This window comes from Akebia trifoliata, chromosome 15 (assembly GCF_017979445.1).
Source record: "Akebia trifoliata isolate Shusen 1 chromosome 15, ASM1797944v1, whole genome shotgun sequence".
NCBI classification, from domain to species: Eukaryota; Viridiplantae; Streptophyta; class Magnoliopsida; order Ranunculales; family Lardizabalaceae; genus Akebia; species Akebia trifoliata.
In genome coordinates this window covers 21,363,217-21,383,616 of record NC_141389.1, presented here as the reverse complement: position 1 = coordinate 21,383,616, position 20,400 = coordinate 21,363,217, and the positions used below count along the sequence as shown (strand labels likewise).

At 38.0% G+C, this 20,400-nt stretch overlaps 1 protein-coding gene across 1 annotated transcript; it reads right to left on the bottom strand.

The window, feature by feature from the left end:
- Positions 1 to 1,116: 1,116 nt before the first annotated feature.
- LOC147384587 (Radical SAM superfamily protein) lies at positions 1,117 to 20,136 on the bottom strand. The gene is made up of 10 exons (XM_086425475.1): positions 19,906 to 20,136; positions 19,733 to 19,808; positions 18,802 to 18,899; positions 11,128 to 11,229; positions 10,868 to 10,954; positions 10,644 to 10,760; positions 8,188 to 8,291; positions 7,058 to 7,197; positions 6,830 to 6,966; positions 1,117 to 1,852 (listed from the first exon to the last, which is right to left on the bottom strand). Exons 1-10 carry the CDS (start codon positions 20,086 to 20,088, stop codon positions 1,673 to 1,675), a joined length of 1,224 nt encoding a protein of 407 aa, XP_086281601.1. The 5' UTR covers positions 20,089 to 20,136; the 3' UTR covers positions 1,117 to 1,672.
- Between the last annotated feature and the right edge of the window lie 264 nt (positions 20,137 to 20,400).

The following is a 20,400-nucleotide window of genomic DNA, read 5'->3' as shown; positions in this document are numbered from 1 at the left end:
CGCACGTAAGTGCGGCTCGTTTGACCTTTTCTTTATTAAAAGATATATGGAGTATTTAATTACTAATAGATAATAATAGAGAGTTACTATTGCTACACCAACTGTTTGCAATTCTTCAGTGATTTATATAGGAATTGGTATGGCATTAGTAAAGTTGATGTGGATCGGTTCAGTACCAAATCAATACCACTCTAATACCGATCCGATTTTTTTAATTATGTACCCGATCCGATCCCAACGAATTAATGAATGTGTGAACCGAATCCGATCTATTTCATTTTATTTTCTTAAAAATTGTTAATTCTATATGTTAAAACAGGTTTTTTTTTTTTTTTTCAATAGGGAGGAATGTCTCTATTTATGCTTGATCCATAAAATAAAATAATAAAACCTTCCAAGCCATGGATATAAATGGAACCATGATTGTGTTCTTCAATACAAATTTATTCAAATAAGGTATGTTTATTTTCTTTAAAAAAATTAGTTCTTAAATTTTAAAAGAGTTTTTTTTTTTTTTTTGCAAGGAGCAAGGGGTGATAGAATAAGTAATGCAACTGAAGCAAACAACAATAAAAAGTAATATATGTGTATATTATAAGTAATTTAATATATAAGGCTCTTTAGGTACTCTACACCTTGAACTTGGTGCTCTCGTGTTCCTGCTCCCACCCTTGCACCCCTTCTGCTTGATATGCCGCAAATCATTTGCAAATGCAAATAATTTTCTACAATCAATTTTACCGATGCTTGGTTACACAATGAAAATGATTTGCATGGATCACCTAAATTCTTAAGAAATTTCAACAAATGATTTGTGGCACACAAAAAATACCGCAAACCAATTGCAAAATCATTTCAACCAATCAACAAAAAAAAAGATTCACAAGAAGATTTCCCAATGGTTACCAAGCAATAGCACATCATTCATTGCAAATGCAAATCTTTTGTAGTGTACCAAGCAGGGCCTAAGATCCAAATTATATACCTCTCAGATTGGACATGGCCAACAATGCGGATGGTGAACCCTTTTTCTCTTCAACAAAACAGTAACTTCATAGACCATCCAACTCACATACGATTTCAAGGACCTGCTTGTATATTTTACAAGTGACACAATGGAAATAACAGTAATATTTTACGAACCGAAAACAAATAATAACAATTATCAATTTGTGAAAATATGTTTTAAAAAATGACTACACTTTTCCATCACCTCCAAAAGTACCCCAAGAAAGTCATTGAATTTTAGCACCATTGAAGGCTCCACATTGGTCAACTGTTGAGTGACAACCATAAACAACTAAATATACTCTCATAGAGTTTATGAACATTTGTTAGTTTTTCCCCTTTAAACAATAACACCACAGAATAACCAGAGCTCTCAAATTACTCCCCTCTTTTGTTTGCCAAGAAACCTAGTGTTGAATTGGGTAAATGAACTGCATTATTTTTCCACGGCAATGTCTCACCTCCTGCACCTCATCATCTATGTAACTGTAAGAAGTATTCATGGTAGTTTCAATGTCCTCATTCCACTTCTAGAGGGGCGTAGATACTTACAAATTGTGATTCTCTCTCCATTCCATTTTAGTGATGACAAGTGGGGAAGAATACCGTGAACGGTGTAGGGCAAGCTCCAATTAGCTAAATGACGTACGACCTTGGGGTAGTTTTAAGCAACAAGAGGTACCACCGATTGAGATTCTGAATTGTCAGGAACTTCTGCAAGTAGAGGACTCTTCTGGAATTCGTTTCTGAGCTGCCCACAAGCGGCACTTGCATCGAGGCCACGTGTTTGACGGATACTCACAGTTACTTTACGAGACTCAAGAGCAGCTGCAAATGCAAGAACCTGCCACATACCAAAACAACATAGTTTATCATGATTATTGATAATGGAAGCAATCGTGAAATTTAAATACAGTTTTCCTTGCCAAAACAACATAGTTTATCATGATTGCTAACAATGGAAGCAATCACGAAAACATGCAAGCACTGATGGACATAATTTCCAATTTCAGAGCTGATCAAAATTAAAAACCCCATGGGAAAGCAATCTATGCCACATATATTAGGACTATAGTCAGCCGTACCTATGTGTAACGGCCACATCATCTGTCACCTAGAGTTAGGTGTAAGCTCGCCCCGGAGCTACCCGGGAGCACCCATGTAATATCATGCAAGGCTCGTTATGAAGCCATGTCAGCCCCCGTACCAGGGCATATATGTTAGCTTAGGGTACATGTCAGCCCCGTGCCAAGGCACACTTGTTAGTTTAATGGCATTTTCGTAATAAGGGAGTATGACCAGCCTCCACTTTTGATGTTTCCTTCTAGAAACCTAGGAAAGGAAAAGTATACACTTTGTAGGAAGGGTGTCAGTGCTATCCCAATCCCCGGCCTACACCCACGTTGTTGAAGCCCAGCTCCGTGGAAGTCCCGCGTGTCATAGGATCATCTATTGCTTGTAACGCATCTATTGCTTTTGTAACGGGTTGCACTGTGTAATCAATATTATATCAACAAAGTTGCCTCTGGGCTTTGCCTCGTGTTGCCTCATTTACTTGTTTGCTAGCTACGTGTGTGTGGTGTACGATCATTTTACAGGCTTGCAAGTGGATTTGACCCCCTTGCGCCGCACGACCTCGCTTCGAAAGAATAGGGCCGTGATAGTTGGTATCAGAGCTACAGTTGTTTGAGCACAGTTGGTATTCCCCCTAGCTATTCCCCCAAGATTCCATTTAGTTCACGCGAACGATGGCAAGAGGAACTACTAGTACCGCGGACCAATCCGCTCCAAACACACCACCACCACGTACAAACAAGGAACGCATTGAGGTATTGGAGGAAAAGATAGGTATGCTATCCGGTATTGTTGATGGTATTGCGCAATTAGATGGTCGCCAGAGCACGCTGGAGGACAGATCCGAGACATTCAAAGCTAGAGTTACAGACTTCGAGGAAAACACCCGAGGCAACCTAGCTGCCTTACAAGAACAGATTATGGAGCTCACTACGAAAGTAGGTCTCCTGGTCCGCGCCGTCGGTAACGAACGGCCTACCAGTAGTGATGCTTCTCCCTCGCGTTTGCGAGTACCCGAGCCACGCACTTTCGATGGTGTTCACGATGCGAAAGAGCTCGAGAATTTCCTGTTCGACATGGAGTAGTACTTCCGTGCAGCTCGTCCGGATTCTGAAGAGGTAAAAGTAGCAACTACTTCTATGTATCTTGCAGGTGACGCCAAGCTATGGTGGCGGACAAAGTACACCGAGATGGAAAGTGGCCAATGTTCCATCGATGCATGGGAGGACCTCAAGAAAGAATTGAAGCACCAGTTCTTACCAGAGAACGTGGAGTTCATTGCCCGCAGAAAGTTGAGGCAACTCCAACATACGGGTACAGTTCACGAGCACGTCAAACAGTTTTCCGCCTTGATGCTTGATATCCGTGACATGTTAGAGAAAAACAAGTTGTTCTCATTCCAAGAAGGACTCAAGCCTTGGGTTCAGACAGAACTCCAACGGCAACGTGTGGAAGATCTCGCGTCTGCAATTGCAGCAGCCGAGCGGTTGACTAATTATACTCCCGCGGGAGGGAGCCAACAGTATGTACATCCTTAGTCAAAGGGTTACTACCAGCAACCTGAGTACACAAAGAAGTCTTCGAATGGCAAGAATGGAGGACACAGAAAGAGTTCCAGTCCGGGATCCTCACGGAACTCCTCTCCTTCATAGAGCAGAAGTACCTCGCCAGTCAAGCGTCGTCACAAGCATGGATGCGTTTTGTGTGGTGGGCCTCACAAAACATTTAAGTGCCCACAGCGAGCCAAACTGACTGCACTTTTAGCTTCCCAGAGTGACCCTAGTCACGAAAGTACGAGTGGGCAAGATTATGAAGATTCTCCTCACATGGGACCCTTGCATCTTTTGAATGCAATGAAGCAGACATCTGAGACTCAGAATAGCCAGAAACGGAAGGGTCTTATGTATGTCGATATTGAAGTTGGTGGGAAGACCACCCAGGCAATGGTTGATACAGGAGCAACGCACAGCTTCATTACCCCTACAGAGGCGAAGCGTCTCAATATTCGGTTAGATAAAGGTTCAAGCCGTATGAAAGCTGTAAACTCCCAAGCCACTCCTATCTAAGGTTTGGCCAAGTCAGTGTCCGTCAAGATAGGTACATGGAAGGGTAAACTTGATTTACTCGCAGTTCCGCTCGATGAGTTCAGAGTTGTCATTGGGATGGATTTCATGCGACAGAATAGGGTTGTACCGATGCCATTCGCCAACACCTTTGGCATGCTAGGTGAATGTCCAAGCTTTGTTCCCGTCTCCACAGGCAAGGAAGAGGGAAAATTGATTTCAGCCATTCAGTTGAAGAAAGGGTTAAAGAAAGGTAAGCAACCGAACATTGCTTCCTTGAGAGTTGAAGCCGAAAAACAAGACCATAGTTCAACTCCCACACAAGTTACACAGGTTTTAGCAGAAGTTGATGACGTGATAACAAATTTGCTTCCAAAGACACTACAGCCACGTAGGTCGATAGATCATCAGAATGAATTGCTACCTGTTGCCACACCTCTTATAGAGAGGCCTTTCAGGATGAATCCTCCAAGACTAGCTGAGTTGAGCAAGCAGCCATATGGGTCTTCGCGACGTTGTATCGAGTATCGAACATCAAAGAAGATCACCATCAAGAACAAGTATCCGATCCAGTAGAATACCGACTTGTTTGATAAACTTGGGACAGCCAAGTGTTTTTCAGAGTTAGGTCAGAGATCAGGTTACTAAGATTCAAGTTGCAGAAGAAGCCCCTCAGTTACTTCGTCAGAGTGTCAGCAAGAATTGGGATGTACCTCAGAGTGTTGTCAGCGTCAGAGATTCAAGAGTCACAGGAAAGTTATGGGACGGACCGTGCAGATTACTTGGATTCCAGCTTGATTTTCCAACTAGTGTACATCATCAATTAGATGGCCAACGGAGAGATTCAGTTCTGCGTTGGAGTATTTTAGGCATCTTGCCAATGCCGATCATCAGAATTGGGCGAATTTGTTCAATTCAACCTCTCAGAAGAACTCTTCCTCTAACAAGAGTGCTTTTGAACTTATATCAGGCCAACAGTGTTTAACTTCTCACACTATTGTTTCAGGCTACAGGAGACATAGTCCAAGGACGTACAGGTTTGCTAAACTCTGGTTACCGTACAGGTTACGCAGCATTCGCTCTGTCATCCATGCAAGAAGTCTCAAGTCGTACCATGCAGATCTAGGAGATCCCGCGCACAGCATTCCAACACGTACCACTTCTCATTCAGCTTTTCAATCAGAGCGTGTTGTCGACAAAATTCACGAAGACGTCATTTCAGCAGCAGTTCCATCCAGCAACAGCAACAGCAGCACGTGGAGTACTTCGTCACACAGGACATGCCAGAATTTGAAGCTACACAAGAGAGTGCAGAGAACCTACAACCTTTCAAGCAGCCGATTGAAGAATTTACCAGGTCAATGCGACGAGGACGTCTGCAGAATAGGTGGGGGAGTCTGTAACGGCCATATCATCTGTCACCTGGAGTTAGGTGTAAGCTCGCCCCGGAGCTACCCGGGAGCACCCATGTAATATCATGTAAGGCTCGTTATGAAGCCATGTCAGCCCCCGTACCAGGGCATATCTATTAGCTTAGGGTACATGTCAGCCCCGTGTCAGGGCACACTTGTTAGCTTAGTGGCATTTTCGTAATAAGGGAGTATGACCGGCCTCCACTTTTGATGTTTCTTTCTGGAAACCTAGGAAAGGAAAAGTATACACCTTGTAGGAAGGGTGTCAGTGCTATCCCAATCCCCGACGTACACCCACGTTGTTGAAGCCCAGCTTCGTGGAAGTCCCGCGTGTCATAGGATCATCTATTGCTTGTAACGCATCTATTGCTTGTAACGCATTTATTGCTTTTGTAACGCGTTGCACCGTGTAATCAATATTATATCAACAAAGTTGCCTCCAAACTTTGTCTCGTGTTGTCTCATTTACTTGTTTGCTAGCTACGTGTGTGGTGTACGATCATTTTACAGGCTTGCAAGTGGATTTGACCCCCTTGCGCCGCACCACCTCGCTTCGAAAGAATAGGGCCGTGACACTACGGCACGAACATCCTCTATGTGGTTGAGGGGGTAAAAGTGGAAAAATAATAGTTGGAGAGGCATTATTTAAATCTTTGAGGTTAAGGGGGTAAAATAGGAAAAATAATATAGTTGGAGGTGTATAATAAAAAAAGGGGGAGGAGGAAAGACAATAAAGTGGGTTAAAGAGGTAAAAGAGGAAGGATAGTCAAGTTAAGAGGGGTATTATTGAAAAATGAGGTAAAAGAGGAAAGATAGTAAAATTGGAGGAACATTATTGACAATCTCATCATCATCATCATCATCATCATCAAAGCCTATCTAAAAAATCAGGGTCAACTACACGAATCTTGTTCCTCCATTCAATAATGTCTACAATTGTTTACTAAATTAAAAAATAGACCAGATCTTAACTGTTCAATACATGACCTTTATTCGAAAAAATTATAGCAAATGGCCTAGAAAATAGATTGGATGGTTGGATAATCTGAGCATGTCAATTTGTGAGTAATTCAGCTTAGGAGACCTTGGTAGGACCAATACAATGACTGGTCCTAACCTCATTGCATGGAAGCTACTGTACGGGACAGAAAGATTGGAACCAAGGCTCAAATTTGGATGTTACAGCCAAGATATTCCCAAGTATGGGCAAGTTATCTCCACAATGGAGCTCAGTTTCACACAAGAAAAAATGAGTACAGAAGAGGAACATACGGTTCTTTTGTATGGACGCCGGTACTCAGAACCTTCTATGGGATTGAAAGGTATCAAGTTCACATGATAATTACTTCCCCAATTATGGAGTAGTTCTGCGAGTTCTACAGCATGTTCTGCCCCATCATTAACTCCAGCTGCCAAAGAATAAGAGTAATAAATGACATTATTATTACATAACTACCTTCTATTCATGAAATATTATTTCCAAGTCAGTATTTTGTGTACCTAAAAGTGTATACTCAAATGATACCCTTCGGCTAGTTTCGAGGAAATAGTCCTTGCAGTCCTTCATAATTGCTTCCAAGGGGTAGGACTTTGCACTAGGCACAATTTTTTCCCGGAGTTTCTGGTTTGGAGCGTGCAAGCTAATGCCAAAGAAGAAGAAAAAGAAATAAATATTATGAACCGAGGTTAAAAAATCAGCCAAACAGATAATCCCCTATTTCATACCATTCACACTCATAACCACATGGTTCTGATACATACCTATATTATGCAATATGCTATTTAATTAAATTAGGTGAGAAGCATAGGATCATTGCTTAGAAGTATTAGTATTTAAGTGGGAAAGGTGGGAGATGGGTATCTCGTACATGGAAAGTGGGTAGATTGAGGAACTAATTCCTATTTAGTAGGAAATTAAATAGGAATGGGTAGTTAGGACTCTTTTTTATTTAATTCTTCAGATCTGTATCACAAAACTTGCAGAGAAATATTATAAGAATCCTATTGGATTTTGGATACTAACCATCTCAAAGCGGTTTAGGAGGTGTGATCTCCCTTGAATGAGATTATATATATCTTTCCCCTGTTTTTATTTATTTATTATTTTTAATGTTCTCCTAAAATTAGGTACATAACAAGTTCATTCTACTTGAACCAATATGTAATTTATAGTGATAAGAATGATAATGAACCAAATCATTGATTGGATGCCTTAAGCTTGATGGATATTTTATTGGCAACCAGCCTGATAGTTAGGTTACTGGTTCAAGATCACAATAGTTGGAGAAATCAGGTTTTTCTTACTTCGCAGCTGCATTTGAAATGTCAGGCTTTTGATACTTGGGAGAAATCAGGGATAGCATACCTCCTGATAAAAGGCGACGGATAGTCCCAGACCTTCCCTCCGTAACAAATACAAATTTGCAATACGTGTACAAAATAAAACGGTCTATCACAAAAATGCAATGGCCATCATTATAATTCCCAGGTATAACACAGAGTACTTGGATCACTTCAAATCGTGCCTAAGATATTCATTTGATCAGCATACAAGCCCTTCAAAGTTTAAATAAATAAAACATTCAAGTGAAAATAGCAAACCTACAATCGAAAAAAAAATGCAACCATACCTGACAGCCAATGTGGACTGGAGTTTGTGTGATGCCAACTTTTTAATTGTGTTTGGAACCCCCACAGTGGAAATTGTAATCATTCTTTGCCCAATTTGAACATCCTTCAAGGAAAAAAGGAGGAAAATCTTAAAATGGATGGGCCAGACACCAAGAAAACCATTTACTGGGATTTACCAAAAGCAGATTAGCAATAATGGGAAGCAAATTATGTTAAGAGAGAAGTTATGTTTAAAAATCAGTTCAACAAAACTAGGAATGTAGTTCAAAACCATATATGACCTAGATATTGTATATCAAAAATTTTGTTTCAAAATTCAGAGAAATACTCAGCTATTTAACAATCAAAAAGTTTATAGTTTAGAGTAGATGCAAAACTAGGATCCTGAAGAGCTACTTTGGGTGTACAAGGGCTTTGAAATAAGCCAGATGAAGACAGAGTATATAGAATGCCACTTAAGTAAGGATGCACCGGTAAATATTAATGGCCAGGAGATTCCTGAAATCAACCATTTTCTTCATCTTGGTTTATGTATCTATTAGGATAGAAAATTGAGGATGTTGCCCATAAAATGCTTGATGGTTACAGAGGAGATACTGTTCTGGAGTTCTGGGACTGACGCATTTCAATCAAATTAAGAGGAAGTTTTATAAGATGGTAATAAGGCAAGGTGTGCTTTATAAGGCTGAAAATTGGAAAATCAAGAAATGAACATGTTCACAGATTAAGCGTAGCAAAGATATGAATGTTGAGATAGATAGGTGGAAAGACATAAGGATAAAATTAGAATAAACTCGTTTGTCAAATGCAATAGTCCCTATAGGTGATAAACTAAAGGAAAGTTTGCCATGGTTTGGCGATGTGTAGCGGAGACTGGTAACGATCCCAATTAAAAGGAACATCCATGTAAAAGGTGAGTGGGAGTCCAAAAAGATAAGGATCAAAGCATGAGAGCATATATAAAGACACTTTGAAGTATCAGAATATATGACTTTAGACAGAGTTGACTTGAGGAACATGATTCATTCAATCGAATCTAGATATTTAGGCTAATGCTTTGATAATGATGTCTACAGTAGTTGAACTTTTATAAGAATATTAAATATATGTAGCCCCAACTTCTGCCAGTTATCTGGTGTGAAATAAGGTAAATGGAAAGCTTTACCAAGAAGTTTTGGTCAGTCATTGGCAACATAAATTAAATTATTTTCTTTTACAAGTAATCAAAAATTAAATGATCAAATAATTCATACGAGGAATCTGAGAATATGTAATAACAGATCCTAAAAAAAGATCTATGAGACTGGGAGTAAATATGAGATGTATCAGGTTGAGTACCAAAGATGTTGGAGAGACTATAATGAGAAGATAAGGATAGATAGGAAAATTATTAAATTAACCTCCCTAAACTAGATATCTTTAACTCTAATGGATATTCTATTGGCCATAGGACCCTAGTGAGGTAGTATGGTTCTAGATCGTGGGGCTAGTGGGGAATGTGAATTGGAGGTTGATGGGAATCGAGGATTTGTATGACTAAAGATACTTGTATTTCTCTGTAGAATTATGTAATCTAGTTCATAAACTTAAGCATAATATCCTGTAAATTTCAAACAAATATGGACTTCAATGGAAGACTGTTCGGACTCAGGAGTAACTTTCCCAATGTCCCCACTGAAGACTAGTGACTGTCTCAAGTCCATATGAAGAAATTTTTTGCTTGTAAGAAAGTTTCTCGATCTTATGTACAATACAACAAACAACGACACAGCCATGCACTTGGTGACATCATCATCAAAGCCTTATCTTAAAGATTTGGAGTCGGATGAATGAATCATGTTCCTCCATTCAATTCTGTCAAGACCCATGTCTTACGTTATTGTATCATATCTGCTTCCATCACCTCAATCCACATCCTTTTGAGACTTCCTCTCACCCTTTCGGAACTTTCAACTTGTATATTTCTTCCAATTGGGGATGTCATTGGCCTTTGTTGACATGCCCCAAACAATCTCAATCGACTGTATCTTAGTTTATCACCTATTGCAGCTAATCCTACATTTTATCAAATGCTCTCACGAGTTTATCTTTCTTAGTTGTTCCATTCACCTATCTCAGCATCCAAATCTCTGCTATGCTCAATCTATTAACATGTTTCTTCTTGTGCACATGAGAACAAAATATGATTAACTGAAAGAGCATAAAGCAGAAGATTGTATCATTTTCAATGATTTAGTTATAGGGAATTCTTTTCCCTAAGATCTTTTTATCTTTCCTCTTTTTCTTTAATAAATTATACCTAACAGTATGAACTCCTTCAATTTTATTTTATTTTCTATAAGTGAACTCTTTCAATTTTCAAAATAATGGATTACATTATCTACTTTTATCTTACGTATACAATAGAAGAGACTTAATCATCCACACGATGTGCGTGAAAGAGTTAAAGATTGACCTTATTCAAGCATCGATGTGCTTCTAAAACTGCATTTAGGTTCAACATTGGCTCACCCATTCCCATAAACACAACATTTGAAACCCTGTGCTTAAAGAGCTCCTCTATCGCCAAGACCTACATAAATAAAATGAAGAAATATTACACATTGAATAATAGACAGAAATCAATTTCCTTTAGAGATGGCTTCAAAATAAACCTATAGAAAGTTAACTTTAGATGACCTGCTCAACAATTTCATGCCGCTGTAGGTTCCGTGAGTATCCTCCCTTCCCGGTAGCACAAAACGAGCAACGCAATGGGCAGCCTACCTGGACATTTTAAGCAAACAGAAAAGAAAAAGAAATAAGATAATATTGGGAATAAAGAAAAAATAATTATATTACCAAAGAAATAATCTAACAGAAATTTGAATCAATATTTGGGAACAATTCTTGGAAATCATTTTTATACTGACAATGTTCTTTGAGATAGAAAGCTGTACCTGCGAGGAGACACACGCAGTAAGGCGGCAAGAACCTTTATCATCTTCAACTGGTATACCGACAGTTTCAATCAGCCGGTTATCCTCAAGTTTTAACAGTATCTGCCACATCAGAGATCACCATAAAAAACAAGAGGTTAGTCTATATATCCCATTCAAGTATTCTGCTTATCCCATAGATACTCGACTTCAAATACCCATGATTCACTTTTTACATGAAAAGTTGAATTTCCTTCAAATTGACATGTATTAGAAAATATTTCCACCTTGGATATCAGTTAGCTTTGCATGGAAACAGAAATACAAATACTTATGTTTATCGAAATAAATCTTTCCAAAGAAGAATCTCTTGTATCAAATCCACTTTTATTTTGGGTGGTTAACGAGCTCTTACCCTTTTTCTTCTCTCTTTGACTTTCCCCTTTTTTTTTAATTTAAAGAAGTGTTGTATATCAGAAATTTAAATCTGGGATAAGGAGCCCCATTACACAGAGAGAATCAAGATAGATATGACAAAAAACTCTTTTGATTATTAATTTATTCATGGATGCTAATTTAGTAAAGTAAATTTATTTTGAACCTCCCACTTCCATCTGTAACCTAGAAATTGGGTTCTTAATAGCTTAAATGTACTACCTAAAAGATCCACTAAAGGTTTGTTAGCCCAGCACATTCATTGCTTTCAGTTCCACCACTTACAAATTACCACTTTCTACCCATGTTAATATATCACGAATCCATCAAACCCACTTCTTACCTACACCAGAATAATTCACTTGGAATTTTGACAATTATATAATATTCAATATCTCTTTTCAATTTTACATAAAATCACAAATAGGGGCTTAAAACGGGCCAGATATGAGTATGTTAGAGATAAGGATTGACATTGGGTCAGCCTTCTTCATGTAGTTACAAGATGCAGTTATAGAACCACTCCACATGTTTCCATATATACTAGTTAACTACTTGTAACCATCACAGAAACTGCTATACTCATGATTTATAAATAGAACATCTTTTTCACCAATAAGAGTTGAAAAGAAAGAAAGATTTTCTTTAACATATCTTGTACTTTTAGGGTATCAGAGCAAGATCCTAAAACTCTTTCAATCTCATAATGTCCTCCTCTTCCACTACCAACACCACCATTCCATCCTCTACTGTCCTTTCCATGACCCCTCCATCAAACTTCAGCCATCAACCAAACTAACATCAACGAATTCTATGCTTTGGAAACCACAATTTATGCTTCTATTGAGGACATATGATTTTATTGGCTATGTTGATGGCACAACCATGTGCCCACCAAAAATGATCTCCAATACAGCCAGGGTTGTTCCACCCGTCAATCCTGAATACCATTTGGCAACGCCAAGATCAACTTGTATTAAGTTGGATTATCTCATCTCTCAGTGAGGATGTTCATGCCCAGATTATCGGGCTTTCCACATCGTACGAGGTTTGGACAGCACTTGAGAATTCTTTTGCCTCTCATTCTCATGTCTGGATCCTCCAACTACGTATGGAATTACAAACCCTAGAAAAGGGAAGTGATCCTGTCCACAAGTATTTCAATCGAACCACTACTTTGGCTCACCAATTTGCAATTGCTGCAAAACCAGTTTCGGAAGAAGATATGATCCTTTACATTCTTGGTGGCTTACCATCCATCTATGGACCTTTTAAGACCTCCATTACCACCTCATGCTGAATCTATCTCTCTTAATGAACTTTATGGATTTCTTCTTACCAAAGAGCTTTGTCTTGCTCATGACATTCATCATGATGAACCTCTACCGGCTGTTAACCTGGCTCACAGAAATAACAATCACCCCACAGATCGTGGGAATAACAGTTATCGTGGACATCCGGGCAACAGATTTTGTAATCGAAGTCATGGCCATGGTCATTATTCACCCAACTTCAATCAGCAAATTCACAATGTTTCTTCTCCTTCTGTCAAACCTACATGTCAAGTATGTAATCGCATTTGCCATACTGCCCTTTGCTGCTATAATCGCTTCAATGAAGCATTCCAAGATCCACCTCCAACACCATCACCTCAAGCATATCATGCTGCTTTAGGCTCTCCGTTAATTGAACAATGGTACCCAGATTCAGGAGCTACACATCATCTCACACCTGAATTATCGAATCTGCATGTTCATTCTGATTATCATGGCACTGATTCAGTGAAAATGGGTAATGGATCAGGTTTGCAGATTAAGCATATTGGATCTTCCACTCTTCATACGCCTAGATCAGATTTTAGGCTTAATGAAATTATACATGTTCCCAGCATTACTCGTAACCTCATTTCTGTTCAAAAATTTACACGAGATAATGATTGCATCTTCAAATTACGCCCATTTCATTTTGTGTCAAGGATCAACGAATGGGGATGGAACTCTTCAAAGGACTCTATGAACTAGACATACCTAAAGATGGTTTGAATAAAGAAATTCATCTAAGCTCTCGGCATCAACGATCATGGGGAACAAGCGACTCGGTCATCCCAATTTTCGTACTGTTAACAGTGCTCTCTCCAAGTTCAGCACTCCGTTTTCTCTACATAAAGTTTCTTCTATTTGTGATGCTTGTCAGAAAGGAAAGAGTCATGCCTTACCTTTTCCTTCCTCTTCTACTCCTGTAAAAGAACCTCTTGAATTTATTTAATCAGCTGTATGGGGCCCCGCCCCTGTAATCTCTACAGAAGGACATTTGTACTATGTTCATTTCATTGATGCTTATAGCAAGTTTACATGGTTGGTTATATTCTCTATCAAAAAAAATCTGATGTCTTCTCTACATTTATAAAGTTCAAATCTTTGGCGGAAAATCTTTTTGACCGAAAAATCAAATTTATGCATACAGATTGGGGAGGAGAATATTGAAAATTTTCCAAGTATCTTACATCTTGTGGTATTGGATATCATGTATCTTTCCCACATACCCACGAAAAAAATGGTATCGCTGAGCACAAACATAGGCACATTGTTGAAACTGGTCTAGCACTCATGGCACAAGCATCAGTACCTGTCAACTACTGGCAATATGCTTTTGAAACAGCCATTTATCTTATTAACAGGCTACCCACCTTCGTACTTAATAACATCAGCCCTCAAAAGTTATTTAACAAATGCCCTGATTACCAATTTTTACGCACTTTTGGGTGTGCGTATCCATGTCTTTGACCGTATCGATCACACAAATTGGAATTTCGGTCCACTCGATGTATTTTTCTTAGCTATAGCTCTATGCACAAAGGCTATCGTTGTTTCAATTCGGTGAATCATCGCTTATTTATTTCCCGATATGTGGTCTTTGATGAGGAGTGCTTTCCTTTTGCAGGAATTTTAAAATCCTCACCCCTACGCTATGATACTGTTTCATCACTTCAAATCCACATGCCTTCAACCAATCAATCATCTCCTATCATCTACCCCACACCACTTCCTCCTAATCCCTCACCTCATCAAATTGTTAACCCATCCAAAAAAAAAACCATCTCTAAAACCCATCCCATGGTTACCCGCCTCCAAGATGGCACTAGAAAACCTTAAACTTTCTCGAGTACCAAACACCCTCTCCCAATGGCTCTCTTGGCTGACCTACCAATTGAAAATAAAAAGACCTACATAAAAACTAGGAAAAGAAAATCCTTCTAATAGTATTCTTGTAGGTCATCGCCACCTATCTCAAATCTAGAAAAAAAAATTTGGTAAACCATGAGTCCTAGAACTCCGTTGGATCTTCCTTTCTTTCCAAAGATTATAATAACAATAAGAAAATATGGCCTGCTTCAAACACATACAACGTAGTCAATAAAATAAATCTATAGGAGCATCAACATACACATATGTATCACATTTATTTTGTTTTCAATATATAGATAGATACATACATACATACATAATGAAATGCATAAGGCTTGATTTTCGCATCAGTTCGGCCAGACTCTTAATTCCAAAACACAAGATCTTCCTCGAAGGTATTTTCTTTTATCTAAGAACGTTTCATTCAACTCGTTCCCTTTAGGGTGAACATTTCCTCCCTAAGATCCTCAATCACACAAATAATCAAACACATTTGCAAACCACGCACAAGACATATATATATATATATATAATAAAACTAAAAACATTCTCATGCCTTTAAGAACATCGGAGAAAATCCTACATTATATTGTCTGATTCACACCTAACTCATATTAAAATCATAATTTACCCTGGACTATGGGTCGCGTTATACTAGGTATTCAACGGTATTTGAGGGATATAGTGATGTCAATTGGATATCAGATTCTGAATAATCAAAATCCACATTCAGAATCTGATATCCACAAGTGGATATATATTCACATTTGGAAATGCAACTGTCTCTTAGAAATCCTCTAAACAGACAGGTATAGCCCGATCCACCATGGAATCGGAATTTATAGCTTTAGATAAAACAAGTGAAAAAGCTGAGTGGCTTCGACATTTATTAGAGGATATTCCATTATGGCCAAAACCCGTGCCCATCAACTGTGTACATTGTGATAATCAAGCAGTGACAACAAGGGCACAAAATAATATGTATAATGGTAAGTCTAGACATATTCGTCATAGGCACAATACTTCTCAAATGGACTTATTTCCATTGATTATATAAAGTCCAATGACAATCTCGCATATCCGCTAACCAAATGTAACAAGATAGCAAATATATTGCACATCGAGGGGAATGAGATTAAAGCCTCACAAAAGAGTCACCTCAATGAAAATCCAACCTAATTGATTTGAGATCCCAAGATTTAGGTTCAACGGGACAACTACTTGTGTGTGACTCACCAATAGCACTGAGGAGATTATCCCGCCTACCCACTCATATGAAGTAATAGTACTGCTTGCAACGGTTTTTAAGGTAAGCTATACTTTTAATGATGCCTATAACTTATTTTCACAAGTGGGACACATCAGGGTACTCTTAATAGATATGAGTGTAAAGTTGGGCCATTTCCATGAGAATTTATAAGGTTAATATTCTCTATAGCACTCATGAATCCAAGAATGTTCAGGGCCAAAATGAACACAACCGTGAGAATTAACTGCGTCAAGAAATGAACTATGTGAATTTTATTATCTTGATTTACACCTAAGGTTGAACAACTCAAGACATCATGTTCACTGATTAACTAGCAAATCCTATAACTTTCACTAGAGAAGATTCAAAGTCATAAGCTACCTATCCTGATGTAGTACCATTCCTATTTGTACTCTTTATTCTTTTGTTTTGTTTTGTATGTTTTTGTTTTTTTCGTCTTTTAATTGTCGACATTTTCACCCACATGGGGGATTGTTGGAAAAAATCTGCAGATTTTACAGATTTTTATGACCAAGTGAGTCATTTTGAGCCATGATATAAGTGCGACCCACATTTTTTTTTAGGCAGGTTCACTTGGGTACCTATTCTCCTCATCAAAGATAATATTTTCAGTTAGTAAGTTGTCTAAAACCCTTTATGGATGAACGGGTAATCAGCTCTAAACAACCCCTACTACCCATGGTTTGTTTTTGTGAAACCCTTGATTTTTGTTCATGAAACTCTTTAGTCCCACATCGGATAGGTAGAAGGAAAATGTCTAGCTCTTATGTAGAACTTCTCATATCACTTAAGTGAATATAAGAGAAACTTGGGTAAGGCCATACACACGCAAGGGGCCCATGGGCTTAAGAAGGATTTAAAACCCATGGTTCAAAAATCCTTAGTGCATGTGCATGCACACGATGCACATGTAGGTGGGATGGTGCAAGTCTTGACCATTTGTCTTCACGTGAGTATGCACGAAAGGCCCTTTTTTGTTGGATCTAGTTTTGGGTTTGGGCTTAATCCGAATCTTACCTTTGGTATTTCGTTGAAAAGACGCATCCCTTTAATTTCATCCGTTTTTGTTGTCTGCCCGTCCAAGAAAGGTGTCTCCAAAGAGACACATTTTCTATTCTGAGAGACTCGATATCTCTTTCTTTCCTGTTTACATGTCTTTCGTCATTGAGTTTTTTATTAGATTTTTTATTAATTTACATTTTGATTTTCGTGTGTATTTTTTGAGAATACAAACATAAGCGTTTGGTTCGCTAAGCGTACAGATTGAAGTGCTACCTCTGTACGTGTAATCGTTATATCCTAGGAGGCAGTTGCTCACAAAACCATAGACAACAAATAACGAGAACAAATTTGTCTTAAGGAGATTTTGTTGGACACAAGCCTCGATCAATTTCTCCTTCACTTTTCTCTTTTGGGTTTGGATTTTTCTTTATTTCTTATTCGTTAATTATTATTTTTTTGTTCTATTAGGGAAACTAGATTCTCACGGTCCCATTTATATCCATGGCTCAAAGTGACCCACTTGGTCACAGAAATATGCAGATTTTTTCCAATAGTGTGCAAGTGTGTGTGGGTGTGGGTGTGGGTGTTTGCGCATGTGTGTTTATCAAAGCTAGGTATTGCCACCTAGTAGGCATGCTTCTAACAAGATAAAAAAACACATGAATGAACTGAAATAGGTTGCAAAAAGCTTAAGACCAGCGGTTGGGAAATCAACTTGTGCATACTTTACGGTCGTGAAAACTCATCACGAGTCCATAATACCCTAATAGTCCCCCAGTATTACAGTCAAAGTTATGAGGTTTCCCCACAATCATCATTGAGTCATTCATTGTCCAATTCATCAACCACAAAAACTTAACTTACATAGACAAACAAAGAAAGATTATAACAAAAAGAAAACAATAAGGAAGTCATGAGTCCGAGTGACTCCCTCAATGTTGAAACCACCAAGACAACTATTGAGAAAAGGGAAATTTGCATCAATTACAAGAATCAACTAAGCCATAACTATAAAGGGTCTTCATTTTCGCATTACCATATGTTAAATCAAAAAATCACAGCAGATTTTTTGCATTTGGTTAGCTTGCAATTTCTACATCAACTCACAAATTCATTATAATTGTTATGCTTGTGCCTTGTCTTGGTGGTATTATATTGGCAGAATGAACCGTACACCAAGATCACTTACGGGTCCAACTCGCAAATATTTTTGAGTAACTTGTTCCTCAATTTGAAGCTAAAAGTAATTTCATTTCTTGTACGGATTATAAATTTATAACCATCTCTTTTTGCGTTTCTATGAGAAATATTTTCTGTTTTATGAAGAGGAAGTGAGATTGAGAAATTGTAGGGATCAAAAAAACCTCACCTTCATATTTAAACATGTAAAAAAATATATTATTATTGCTTCTCGAGCCACTTTTTTTTTTTCTTTAATAATCTTATATGTTTGTATATACCAATAAAACTCCATTGATCGCAACCAGAGGCACAGGATTTTTCTCACATGGGGGCAACTAAGTATGGAAAAAAAATATATGGGGGCAACTAGACAAGGGGAATTTTTGTTGGGGCAATAGTGGCAGATTTTTTTTATCCGCCGCTGTTATCTATCGCAATAGCTTAGAAAACCTTGTAAGGTTTAAAAATCTTGTGAGGGCAAGTGCCCCCACTATAAATCCGCCCCTGATCTCAACCCACCCAGAGGGATGAAATTATAGATAGCATCATTGTCATTGATTCAAATCAATTACATTAGTAATCGGCGCCTCAAGTAATCAAAAAGCTATGAACACTACTAACCTTTATAGTGCCATCAGCTGCAGTGACGACATTGTGAATGGGCGATCTCCCGACTTTCCATCCAGCTTCCTTAAGATCATTTCTGAAGGCTAGAGGCACTGTTCAACATAATTAAGCTACTATCAGTGAATAAAAGGCGGGAAAAAAGGGAAATTTGGCCAAAAAGGAAGAGAAAAAAATGTGAAGTTCCCATTCTGAATTAATATTTACCAAATAGGAAAACTGTTAAAATTACTAAAATAACTCTTAGTGTTTATCATTAAACATCACATTTTGAGAAGGGTATATTTCTGAGAAAAAAACTATGAAGTTTCAGTTCTGAATTAATATTTACAAAATAGGATAACTCTTTAAATTACTAAAATACCCTGTAGTGTTTATCATTAAACATCACAATTTGAGAGGGTATTTCTGAGAAAATTAATGTGAAGTTCCAGTTCTGAATTAATTTTTACCAAATAGGATAACTCTTTAAAATTACTAAAATACCCCGTAGTTTATCATTAAACATCGCATTGGTATTTCTTTTCCTAAAAAGATTAATTAATTCCGAAAAAAAATGTGAAGTTCCAGTTCTGAATTAATTTTTACAGAATATGATAACTCTTTAAAATTACTAAAATACCCCTTAGTGTTTATCATTAAACATCACATTTTGAGAGGGTATTTCTGAGAAAAGATATGAAGTTCCAGTTCTGAATTAATTTTTACCAAATAGGATAACTCTTTAAAATTACTAGAATATCCCGTAGTGTTTATCATTAACCATCACATTTTGGGAAGGGTATTTCTTTTCCTATTTGGTAATTAATTCCGAAAACGGAATTAAAATGAATAGTTCGCTGGAATGGGAATTTCACAATTTTCAGAAGAAAAAAAAAACAAAATTAGGGTAAAATGTTGAAATCCAAGCATAACAAAGTAGACTCACAGTGACTGAAATCCTGAATTTCTTTAACCTTAGTCTTGTATAGGAGATGATGAAGCTGTTTCCCTCTGTAACTTTGCTGATAAAAATTTAAACAAATAATATATTATTTTAAATGGAAAATTACAATTATATTATAATTTTTTTTTTTTTTTAGTTTTTATTTAATAATTTACCATGCCAAAGTCGGTAGCGAGCTGTTGAAGGTCCTGTTCAGACATGCCGAGGAGCACGTGCGAGTCCACATAAGAGACTCGTGCGGGAGAGGGGACAGAGACGGTGCGAGAGGGGATGGAAATGGAGCGCGAGCGGACTGCACGTGCGAGAGGAGCTGAGCAGATATGGTGCAGCAGCGCCATTTGAACACTCGGGAATGGATAGCTCCACTGTTCGGACTTGAAGAGTTAACAGGGAAAACTTTTAGAGGGTTATACCCTCGATGCGAAAAGACAACAGTACCCTCCGCAGATTTCTGTTTTTTTGGGGGTGATTTGGATTTTGGACTTACCCTCCACGGTAATATATCTTGGTTATCAATTCTTTTACGGATAAAAAATAATAATAGTAAGGCAAAATTTCTTAAAAAGGGTTTTCTTTAAAGCCATGTCATAGTTTGGTCTTAGTTACAAGCCCACTTAGAAAGATAGTAGGTAATGGAGACAAAGAAAATA

Coding starts and splice junctions, on each gene's coding strand:
- LOC147384587 (XM_086425475.1), bottom strand. CDS start 20,088: ATGGCGCTGCTGCACCATATCTGCTCAGCTCCTCTCGCACGTGCAGTC. Junction 10,761..10,867: donor GGCATGAAATTGTTGAGCAG/GTCATCTAAAGT, acceptor TTATTTATGTAG/GTCTTGGCGATAGAGGAGCT. Junction 8,292..10,643: donor CACATCGATGCTTGAATAAG/GTCAATCTTTAA, acceptor TTTTCCTTGAAG/GATGTTCAAATTGGGCAAAG.